The sequence below is a fragment of the Erpetoichthys calabaricus genome, chromosome 17 (genome assembly GCF_900747795.2).
Source record: "Erpetoichthys calabaricus chromosome 17, fErpCal1.3, whole genome shotgun sequence".
Classification (NCBI taxonomy): Eukaryota; Metazoa; Chordata; class Cladistia; order Polypteriformes; family Polypteridae; genus Erpetoichthys; species Erpetoichthys calabaricus.
In genome coordinates this window covers 60,020,476-60,032,994 of record NC_041410.2, presented here as the reverse complement: position 1 = coordinate 60,032,994, position 12,519 = coordinate 60,020,476, and the positions used below count along the sequence as shown (strand labels likewise).

The following is a 12,519-nucleotide window of genomic DNA, read 5'->3' as shown; positions in this document are numbered from 1 at the left end:
TGATACTTTTGAAGTTTACATGTTGGGATGACAAGCATTAATTTAAACACCTTGTGCCTAAAGAGACTTAAGTTGATGCTTGTTCAATGTGCCTATCATCTTGCCATTAACAATAATGAATGCCAGCACCCTATCCAATAAAATATGTTGAAAGACTTGTTTCAGGACTATACCAACCTGTGAATAATAAAAGGAATGATATTATATTATTTTTGGAAGAAAAAATAAAATGTAATAAATAAATGTGCATTAGATAATCGGGATCTTAATGATCTGCCTTTCCAGTTGTCAATGTTATTACAACAAATATAGCTGTATGTAGTTTTGTATTTTCATTATTATTCATTTTAAGTACATTGCATCTAGGCATTTGTTGTGCAGCTGACAGACGAGACCCTTACCCCAGCTGGGATACCTTCGTAATGGAAGGACCAAGGGATAGAACATGCACAGGGCATTATCTCCCCTGAATCACTAGGTGACAGCCCTCCAGTTGCTACAGTGCCACGGATTTTCACAGTGCACAAAGAGAATTAGAGTTTGCTGGTTCAGACTGGTTGGGTTCTGGGGGTGCTGCAGGGACTGCTGAGCCCACTTCATCTGGGTCCCACCTTATACTGAAGTGTTTCTGGACCATGCTTATGGGACACCAGCAGTGCTCTTAGGTGTGACATAAAAGGAGCCTGTTGCCTCAACAATGAGAGCCAGGAAGGAGGATGAAGCTTGTTGGGAGAAGCGAAGGAGGCAGTGAGAGGGGGAAGTGAAGAAGAGGTAAAGGGTTGCTTGTACTTTCTGCAATTGTGTTGTCGAAGCATTTGGGGAAGATTTTCCCACAAAATAAAAATCCTCGTTTATTGAGACTTGTGTCCAGAGCCTTTCTGTGTCGGGTTGGGGGTGCTCGAGTGCCCCCTACAGGCCACAGTTGTTATTGCTATGATCGCTATACTACATGACTCAGCAACAGAAAATGTCATTGTCTTTATTTTCCCAATGTAAACAACGTGCATAAACTGCTAAAAAACTCAAAGCAATTTCGAGGAGACCTTAATGTTTACATTATGTCTAGGGACTTACTGTCAATACACATTAGGGTACATGTTCTCAAATGTAAAGGTGTTTGTGTGAAATGCTTCAAACTCTTTTTAAGTTGTAAGGAAAGGGGACTCGCTGAGGAGTTGTAGTTTATAGCTTTTATTTTTCTTAAAATAAGATAGCCTCCAACCTTCGTTTAAAAGGTTTTAAATGATTTCTTCTTCAGTTATAATTTAGCAGTGATAACTTCACCTGAATCTGTGCTGTTGTGAAGCAGGAATATAACGCTAACATCCACTGTGGTTCTATTGCCCAGTAGTTTAATTAGAAAAACGAGACACCAAATGAATTGCAGCTTTAGTAAGTGTGCGTTTAATCCTGCAGAAGGACGGAAATACAATGCAGACGCTCCAGGCTGTGATCTCTTGGCAGCATTTTCAGAGACTGCAAGGTGAGTTGAAATCTACTGCAGCTTGAAAACTATTCGCCGAGTGCACGGCAATGGTATTACACGATATTTGTAGTAGGGACATATTTTCGGTCGCAATGTTAATCTCACCATAATTAGATCACAATTTTCAGTATAGCTGCCATTGTTTCAGCAAGAATTAATATAGGTAAATGATTATCTATACTGAAGCAAACATTTTAGAACTGTCCAGGTTTGTATTCAGCTTTGTGACAGCAAAATCAAATATTGCGCTTTTCTTAACTTAATCTATGGTGTAACCGTTATCCTTGCAGCATTCATTTTAATCACTAATAGGCAATTTTCATTTTTTTATTTTGTTTTCTGCACGCGATGTAAGGTAAGATTAAGCTGAAATAATACTTAAAAGATTATATAATTGATTGCCAAAAACATTCTGATATTTAGAGCAAAACAAAAGATAAAAACCGCATGAGGGACGGATTGTAGCTTTAAATAATGCTATCACTGGGCAAAATAAACATTACATTATTCCCCACGTCCGAAATACTCACCTTGCAAAAAAATGACGCTCTGCGTATTTTTCTGTTTTTGTACAGCTTTATTTAATCCTAATCCTCTGAAAATAAACTTCCTTATTGACTGAAACGTGAGATCTTTGTTAAGCGATTAAATTAAGCTTCTAAATGTGTACACCGAAGTGATTAACATCTAATTCGTTCACGGTGCTTCGTGTGATGACTAAGGAACAGTTCAGATGAAGAAGTGCACTGCGGATGAATTTGTGATTGTGGGTTAGAGTTACAAACAAGTTTGCTCAATTACATTTGTGTCTAGCATTTGTAAACTAAATGAAAAATACAGTAATGACCTTTTTAAACATATTTTGGCTACATACCATACATATACTCGATCTAATATAACCACATATGCCGCAGCTTCTGAACAAGCACAAGCAGGACAAACACGCATATACAAACTTAAGTATAATAGTGTAAATGTTACTACAGTGAATCCTTAAAACAGCGTAAATTCAATGTATCTTTGGCCTTTTGGGCTTTATGCATATATGAAAATGTTACATTGAAAACTGACTTGAAGAAAATCTGAAAGAATGATTTATCAAGGATGTAGACATGTCACTGTTCCACATTACAACCTCATCAACTGCCAGAAGTTACATCTCAAGTATGGAGACAACTAGTCATTAATTGAAAGACCCCTCCTGTTTTTTATCGGTAACCCGAGTGTAAAATAGTTTACCAAAATCTACAGAAAGAATACAGTGTTATTTATTAGAGCTTACTTTAACACGCGTTTAATCCAACAAAATGTTTTCATTCTTGCTCCGCCGTCGTTTTAGCAAGTGCGTCAAAAGTACGTGTTGCGCATTTATGCAACTTTTTTCCGTCAGCACATTTACTGCAGAGAGATGCGCTGTTCGGTTCTGCCAGCTATCAGATCAGACTCACCCAGCTCTATTTGCTTCCTGGTGGCATCTAGTTGTTCATCAGAGTCGAGCTCTCCGATGACGATCAAAATGTAATAACTTCCTTTGTGGACCGCAGCGCTAGCCAGTCGCCGCTCTCCGTGGTGCTGAACTACTTGCTGCTGCAGAGACTCTGGCTCCTCGGTTTCAGAAAAGATCTCCATGGCAACAGCACAGCGAGCTGACGCCGGCCCGACCTCCGTCTCCATGACAACTGCTTCCACGAGCTTACCCGTGGAAGAGAAGGCAAGAAGGAGGACTGGATCAAGTTAATAGAATCTCGACGTGTTCTTAAAGGATCCATGACATAATTCTCATTGGTGGTAGACGGATCTGGCCACCTGATATCTCACTAAGCCAATGGCAATGTGTAGCACGGGATAGTGCTGCTAAGACCCAGTGTTAATGGCTGTATACGTCACTAGCAATGGTGCTGTGTAATACATTGTGGCGCAGGGCTGAAAGATCATAACAGAAAGGCATGGCTTAGGTGGATCAGATTTATCTGCATTGTGTGGGTGTGTCCTCTTGCCCCCCTCCCCCACCCCCAATCACTGCCCAAAACACCAGTCACGCTGTCTTAATGTAACTCTTTTTTCAGGCTTGTGGTGTTCGTTCCTCGGGGAACAAATGCAGTAAAGGCAAAAGTAGTCAACCAACTGTGATTTAACTAATTTCTATATAGAATACATTTTAACATATTTTATACATAGTGACCTTCTTATTGACAAACTCAGAGCTCATTACTCATATAAAAATAGGCACAACACGTAGCTCAACCATATGGCATTGATAAGAGATTGAGAAAGGGAAAAGATTTAAAAATGACATGTAACTGGGGTGGTATTTGGGACTTTTTTACTGCTTACGTAAATCCATATCCTCCTTCATTTACAACTTTTAATTCAAAATATAATAGAATATAAAAAAGTGAAGAGTAAGTCACTCATTCCACACAGCCTTTCACGGTAATTCATGTCTAGATTAATTTCTGGTTTCAACATCATGGCACAGCCAGTATGTAAATAGGAAACAAACTGTATAAACCTATGAGTATGTAATAATTTAAGATAGAAAATGTTCTAAAATACTAAAATAATGGCAGAAATACCAGCAGTAAAGATCAGAATATTTCACTAAAGAGTGCAAGAATATTTAAGCAAATATAATGGAACGACTAACCACCTATCTAATTTCTTCTTTTTTTTTAAATTTTATTGATTTTATTTGAAGAAAACAGCATTCCATACAATCAAGTCAAGCTTAACAAGCCATAATTCAACCACTGCCCGAGAGAGAGAAAAGAGAGCCTACAACAAAATCAAATATGTAAAAATAAAAAAGAAAGGAGAATGTGCTTTTCCCCAATATAAATGATTATTCTAAGATTTGATTAATTAGATCTTGCCATGTTAAAAAAAAGTTTTGAACAGGTCCTGCAAGTGAGAATTTGATTTTTTCCTATTTCAAATAGAATAGAACATCAGTTACCCACTAACTTATAAAAGGTGGGCTGGGATTCTTCCAGTTGAACAAGATCAGTCTGTGTGCTAGTAGTGTGGTAAAGGCAATTACAATCAGTCTGTCCTTCTCCACTTTAAGCCCATCCAGGATTACACCAAACACAGCTGTTAATGCATTGGGAGTGATTGTGACACCACGGCTGTCTAATAGGCATTCAAGGATTTGTGTCCAGAATTATTTTAATTTGATACATGCCCATAACATGTGGCCTAGTTAGGATGGAGGTAGACTGCAACGTTCACAGGTTGAATCTTGCCCTGGATACAGTTTGGACAATATTAAATGAGATAAATGTGCTCGATAAAAGATTTTAAGCTGGATGATTGAATACTTTGTGCATATGGAGCTGGAGTGTATTATATGCATGGCTGTCTTCCACTCCTTTTCAGAGATGTTAAGTAAAAGATCCTTTCCCCAATATACCCTATGATCTTTGAAAGGAAGAGACTTTAAAATGTTTTTGCATATTGTTGAGATACTGCCTGAGTTTTCAAAACTGATCAGTATTGGCTCTGGAGTAGAAATGGGTGGGAGGTGAGGAAAACTAAACAGGTTCCTTTTATCAAAATTTCTAATTTGGAAGTAGTGGAAAAAATAGTGTTGATGGGAAGTTAAATTTTAAGTGTAATTGTTCATAAAATGTGAGACATTACCTACAGTATATACAAATCTGTAAGAGTTTTAATCCTAGATATTTTACAAATATTAAATACTGTGTAAGGTGGAGAGGGTAGGAGAAGGTGATTACCATAAAGATGCAACAGATAAGAGCTTCTCTGTCTTAAAGTGCTTCCTACATTGGTTCCAAATTCTGAATGAATGACGGACATTTGGATTATCAGTATATTGATGATAGTTTGTGTTTACAGATTAGGGCATATAAAGAACTACAGCAAGATTTTATTTCTATTGTAGACAAGGCTTGTGTATATTCATTAATTTGTATCGATGCCTAGGTCTGTATAGTTTATACATTTGCTGCACAGTAATAAAATTGAAAGTTAGGTAGTGCCATGTTCCCTTCTCTTCTGCTTTAAGTCATTGTAGAGTTGCCCTTTGGTTGCGTGAATGTTTCAAATTCCAAATAAATGAAGTTATAATTGAATTTAATTTCTTAAAGAATGATTTGTTAATGTATATGGGGATACTCTGAAAAATAAATAGAAGCTTGGGCAGGATGAACATCTTGATAGTATTGACTCTCCCTGCTAATGTGAGATGGATGGAAGGTAGACCATCTGTTCACATCTTGTTTCATTTTTTCCATGAAGATAGGAAAATTTTGTTGAAAAAGATCTATATATTTACTTTTGGTATTTACCTCTAGGTATTTGAACTGATCTGCTAAAAAATAAATGAGAAGGTGTCCAGTCTAACAATGTGTGCTAAAGAGTTAAATGGAAAAAGCACACTTTTATTCAAATTAATTTTGAGTCTAGATACCTTTTGAAATTCTGTGCATTGAGGACTGAGGGTACAGAGTTTTGTGGGTCTGATATATACAGTACATTACCATATCATCTGCATATAGTGATGTTTTCTGTTAAAGTCTTTGCCTGGTAATCCCCTTTATCTGTGATACATTTTGAAAGTGAATTTCCAATGTAAGAGTTGAATTTGAACCCTGGTCCAATGTGCACCTAGCATGTGTCCGAGTCTCATATCCTTCTGAGCTTATGCTCAAAAGCGGATGCACTATGATAAATGTATTTTTTATTATTTTTTATATAACACTTAAGAGAAAATTTTATATTTTCAGGTACAATCATTGTTCTATTGTAAAAGTACAAAGTGTCCTGTTGATGTACCCAGCTGGATTATAAATTAGACCATTGTTTTGACAAATCATGAGAAAACAGGATGAACGTGCAAAATCTCACACATCTCTTAAAATAAAAATAATAATAATACATTTAAAAAGTCATATACATGCTAAGCTAACAGGACTTCCAAATCAACCTAGTGGACGGGGTTAATTGAGGTTATTTAAAGTATCAACATTAGTCTTGTCCCGTTAGCAACTGGATGTACCCAATTATGTTAAAAGTTTTCTGATTATGTAATGAATTCCCTTTTGAGTAGTGACCTAATCAATGAATTGTATAAATATAGCGTAGAGGACACTCTTTTCTTTGCAGTGCTGGCTAATAAAGTATGTTGTTGTCTCTTGCAAGATTTAGATGAAGAGTAATGATTGACAATTTCTCCTTACTGTGTTTTATTGCTGAAATCAGGGCATTCCAGTGGGTGGTGTCTGTTTAAAAATTTTCTTCCACGCCAATGGCTCTATGTCAATTGCAGAGAGCAGTGGTGATAGGGGACATCCTTGTTGAGTACCATGTTCTAGTTTGAAGTAATTTGAAATAAAGCTGTTAACACAAACAAGAGTCTTCTGGACTAATATGGAGTAGTTTCATCCATGCACATATATTTGGGCCAAACCTACATTTGAGCAAAATGATGAATAGGTAGTCCCATTCAACCATGTCAAATACTTTTTCTGCGTACAAAGTAATATGATTTCTGGTATATTACATTTTATGGGTGAGTATATTAGATTAAATGAATGTCGAAGATTAGAAACTGTCTGCCTTTAATAAATCTGGTTAGGTCTTGTGATATTACAGGGGGAAGCACCTTCTCAGTCCTTCTATCTAGAACATTGTATCTAATATCAACATAAATATTCAGAAGTGAAATATCTCTTTTGTTGTCAAGAGATTAAATTCTGATTGTAAAACCTTTCTTTCCCTATAAAGTGCCCCATTTGGAAACCTGGCATATTCTTGATCTATTCTGGTAATTTCATTGATTGGCTCTGACACTTTCTTAATTTCCAATTTATTTTTGTGGGAAAGATATGAAATAATCTCTACTCTTACAAAGGCATTCAGAGTTTCCCATAGTATTCCTGCAGAGACCTCTGAGGATGTATTTGTCTTTAGAAAATAATTAACTTGCTCAGAGATTAATTCTGTACTGTTCTCATCAGCTAATGACAGGGGGTTAAGATGCCAGTTACAAGTTCAGTGTGTAGGGCATAGTGATTTAAGCTCCATGATCAGAGGGGAGTGATTGGAGATAACAATAGCATCTAACGTGCAAGATTCGATAGTGGGCAATGATTTATTACCAATAAAGAAATAATCAATTCTTGAGTAACTGTGATGACTAATAAGAAGGACTATGTTCTTAAATTTGGATTTAAAAATCTCCATGGGTCTGATAAGTAATACTCCTTTACAAACTGTGACTATCTGTGCAGTGTTAGATGTTTTCACCATTACAGATGAATTAAAGTCTCCAGCCATCATAATTTTATAAGTGTTCACTTAGGAACAGATGCAAATGCATTTTGGATGAAATCTCTATCATCCATGTTAAGTGCATATATATATATATATTTATCAGAATTACTTTAGACTGAAATAAAGTATCCATCACCATGCTATATTGCTCTTCGTGATCATATACTACATCTAATACTACAAATGAGGTTCTTTTGTGTATGAAGATTCCCAGACCTCTAGTTTTCTTTTTTATTTCTGGAGTGAAAGATTTGGCCAGTCTCATCTCTTTGCAACCAAAACTGGTCCTTACTTATTAAAATTGTCCTCTGTAAAAACACTATTTTGGTATATAGATATGATAGGTGAGAAAATACTTTTTTCTCTTTAGATCGTGATTGAGACCTTTGACACTCAAGTTCACTGTGTAGTCAGAGAGACACTGATTCTGGACTTTTAAGGACATTTTGTAAACTTCAGTAAAAGTAGTACACTGTTTCATACAATAGTTTAAAATTTCATATTGTTGCTGAGAATTATGGCTGCAAAGCCTATTATCACATTGGCACTTATACTTGTTGAGGTAGAAAGGATAGATAAGAAGTAACTTGCTCTCTCCCAAGCCGAGGCCCCCGTGGAGCCATCTCTCATTTTGCCTCCCTAAGGGAGGCTAGACCACACTTTGCAAAATGTGACATACTAAGAGACACAGCACATCCCAAACAAAACAAACCTTCAGCAGAGGAGTAGTAAAGATTAAAATTGAGATATCTTATGATAGCACAGTCCAGATACAATAAATCTAGTGTTTGATGTTAAGTAGTCCTTTTGAAAATTGAGATAATTTATGATAGTATAGTCCAGATACAATAAACCTAGGATATGATGTTAACAGTCTCCTTAGGCGAGGAAAAAATACTGTAAATAACTAGTTACTTAGTGGTTATCAAAATATACACATATATAATAAAAGAAATTAAAATATTGTAACAGAAAAGAAAAGAAAATCAAAAAAGTATCCAAAAAGGAAATAGAATGTATAGTCAGTCAGTCATTCTCCAACCCGCTGTATCCTAACACAGGGTCACGGGGGTCTGCTGGAGCCAATCCCAGCCAACACAGGGCACAAGGCAGGATATTTACGGCAAATGTCGTATTACAAATAGATCAAATTGCAAGCAGAATCTTCTTTGCATTACCAGAACACAACATGACTCATGTTCATGGTTTAAATGATGTCCGGATCAGTCTTGTTAGCTTTTTCTTCTTCTTTAGGAGAATTGAAGATGTAGAATTGGTCATCAAAAATCACTTTCAATTTAGCAGACTTTGAGTAAGCACTGCTTACTACTGTAGAAGGGGTCTTGTTTAGCATCTGTTGAAGGGAAGAAATCAGGGAAAATAGAAATGCAATTATTTTAAAATATAATCTCTTCTTTCCATCTGAGAATTAACATTAAATTTTCTTTAACCCGTGGTTTGTTGAAACAGACAATCAGGCTACTTTGTTTTGAGACATTCATTCCACATACTGTATGCAGTAAGCTGCTGAGATCTTGATGTCTGATTTGAAGTCCTCTTTAATTATTTTAGAGAATAGTTCAGCTATGACTTTCACTGGGTTTGGACTTTCACAATCTATTTTCTAAACCTACCTTATCCCAGTTTAGGGTCACAGGTAGCTGAAATCTTTTCTGGATGGAATACCAGTTTACCCCAGAGCATACACACACACACACACACACACACACACACACACACACACACACAAACACACCCACCCCTGGCCAGTTTAGAGTGGGAGACTAGCTGATGCACTTGGATAAAAAACCATTTGGTTGCAGGGTGAACATGTAAACTCCACACTGTGACTCACCATGTCTGTTGGAGCTGTAAGATTAAAATACTGAACCACCATACTGCCAATTGATATGAATATCAAAGGGTAAACAGTACAAATGCCAGGCTAGTAATGTAATAGAAAAGGTAGCTTTACTTTAATTCTTCTTATTAAAAATTATATAAGTTATATGACCATATATTCAAGCATAACAATGCAGGAAATGTTTTAATGTTTTAAAAATGCTTCAATAAAAAGGTACATTCAGCCCAACATAGCTCATCTTTTTGGCACCAGGAAGTGCCACTGGAAGATCATCACCAAGCTCCTGGAGCACATCTGGTGTACTGCATAAAAGGGGCCACCTCACTCCAGTAGCGGAGCCAGAGTTGGGAGGAGGAAGATGGAGCTTGTTGGGAGAGGAGTAGAGGCGGCAGAAGGATTCAAAGAGGTGAAGAAAGAAAGAGAGAGAAAGAGACTGAATTTGGCTAATTAAGGCATTGTGGGGTAGATTATTTAAAATAAATGTGTGTGTTTTGGACATTCCGGTGTCTGTCTGTGCCCGGGGGCTGATTTACCAAGATAGATAGATAGATAGATAGATAGATAGATAGATAGATAGATAGATAGATAGATAGATAGATAGATAGATAGATAGATAGATAGATAGATAGATAGATAGATAGATAGATAGATAGATAGATATGTGACAGGTGTCTGGTCACACTTATAGGTAATCTAACTTAGACACCATTACAATATCCGACCATGCCACCCAGTTTTATTAAGAGACTGGGAACTCATGAAATTTACTGATAAGAGCACACAGGTTTCTTTAAATTGGGCGGTGAGTAAACACACAATGAAAGACACAACAGTAATTTCAGAAAAAAAAGCCACAGTAAGTTCTATTACAAAAGACAATATAAAGTACATTAAAAAGATAAACGAACATAACAAAATCTAAACATATCAGGAACGAATTTCCTTTTTTTTAAAAGGAAAACACACAGTCCACACTCTAAAAGTCCATTAAAAACAAGAATTGGAGGATACAACCTTTAGTGGTGCAGAGTCCAGTTTGTGCACTGTGCTAACCCAACACTTGATTGTTCAACTGTCCACGGATGCATTCTGTTCACCGGATACTCGTTTCCCAACAAAAGTTGTGTCAAAACATTGAATCCCTGTCAGCGTCTCTTCGTCATCCCTTTTTTTCCACTCTGGGCTCCTTGTGTTACTGTGACCTAGGCACACCTCATTTCTTGTCTGTCAGCTTTTCTTGGTCCTTTCATGCGGATTCCCTCTCTCGTTGAACCCACATCCGGCGTCTCCTTGCAGAGCTGTCTCTTCCTCCCTGGAAGTGTTGCCATCCTTGTGCCTCACGTCGTGCCAGCCAGGTACCCTCGTCTGCCTACGAGCCCCTGTGCTCTGTCCGAGTGTCTTGGCAGCGTTCTCAGTGGACTGTTTTCCTCTGCCTTCTGCTGCCCAGGAGTTTAAATCTCCTTCAGTCCCTGCTGTTGTCAGTCCTGGACAATCAGTTTAATCAATGGCACATCTGAATTTCCTGGGTTTAACAATTAATGAAAACACAAGTTAACAAAATGTATTGTTACCAACAATTAATGAGTACAGATCTGCTGATTAGAAACCAATATTGCCAAACATGTTAATTTCAGGTAAATACAGACATCCTCCAAGGAAGGAGCAGTACTGTTATCACAACTTGGTATTGTTTGTAATCTCAACCAGCCAAAGTGACTCCTTTGCAATATGGCAAATACCTACATCCTGCAGACAGCCTTTTAACTTCTCACCCCCCAGTCCCAACAATGGGTGCCTAATGGAACCACCCAGTGCACAAAAAAATGTCCCCCTCTGACAGACAGACAGACAGACAGACAGACAGACAGACAGACAGACAGACAGACAGACAGACAGATAGATAGATAGATAGATAGATAGATAGATAGATAGATAGATAGATAGATAGATAGATAGATAGATAGATAGATAATGGTCTGAACACACACCAGAATGCCTAAAGTGGGAGAAAATTAAAAAGGAAGAAAAACAAATGACTTGGCAGTTACTCTCATAGTAAGTATAATATAAAAGAGTCCCAGTAGTGTTTCCTGACCTATCATTTCCAGTTCACTTGCCATAAGGAAAATTTAAAGAGAGGTTTTGCTGCAAACCTAACTTTGCACTCCTGAGAATTCTACAGCAACACTTTATCATATTAGGAGAATCAACTTAGCCATATAATTGTGCATACAGTATGAAAAGATGCTGATAGACAATTGAATTGAAAGTGCATTAGTTAAATTATACCTTTACTATAATGAACTGTGTCTTCTTAACATACAGAATATCTGGAATCATGTAAACCACATCATGGTGAAATTAATTCAGGACCAGATTTCAAATGTTGAAAGGTTTCAAAACTCTTCTGAGACTCCCCCCAAACGGGACCACACGCTGAAGAGTGTCCTGCATGTTATCCATTTCCAGGACAACTGCAGGCCCCTAGCAATACAGCTGCTCGCTGCGAAAGCAAATCCGAGCCAAATGCAGTTGCGCGATAAGTGCCATCGTTGATGAGTGATGCAAGGAACATTATAAATGCAGGGAACAGTATTACTTGGCCGCTAACCTGGCCACAACCTTTCCTGATTGCTGTGTCTGTCTGTAGGAGAGTGGAAGATCCTGCTACAATAAATAACCGTGCTGTTCCTGTTTCAAGTTGAATAAAGCTGGATTTGCTACAGTACTGAGACTCAGCCTCGTGTTTTGGGGCGTGTGATAAGCTGCCCGGACACAGACAGACGGATACCATGTTAAAGTCCACCACACGTTTATTATACATAATCACAGTCCAATAAAGTGCACAACCCAGTGCCTCAAGCACCAAACT

At 37.4% G+C, this 12,519-nt stretch overlaps 1 protein-coding gene across 3 annotated transcripts in view; it reads right to left on the bottom strand.

The window, feature by feature from the left end:
- Positions 1-3,217, bottom strand: part of map1aa (microtubule-associated protein 1Aa) — a 275,632-nt gene extending 272,415 nt beyond the window's left edge. For 2 of the 3 annotated variants that reach the window (XM_051920198.1, XM_051920200.1), the window contains exon 1: positions 2,935-3,217. In XM_051920198.1, coding sequence (XP_051776158.1) covers positions 2,935-3,160 — 226 coding nt within the window. In that variant the 5' untranslated portion in view covers positions 3,161-3,217. The remainder of the gene's footprint in view (positions 1-2,934) is intronic. The other variant, XM_051920199.1, reaches the window with a different exon arrangement.
- Positions 3,218-12,519: the final 9,302 nt, after the last annotated feature.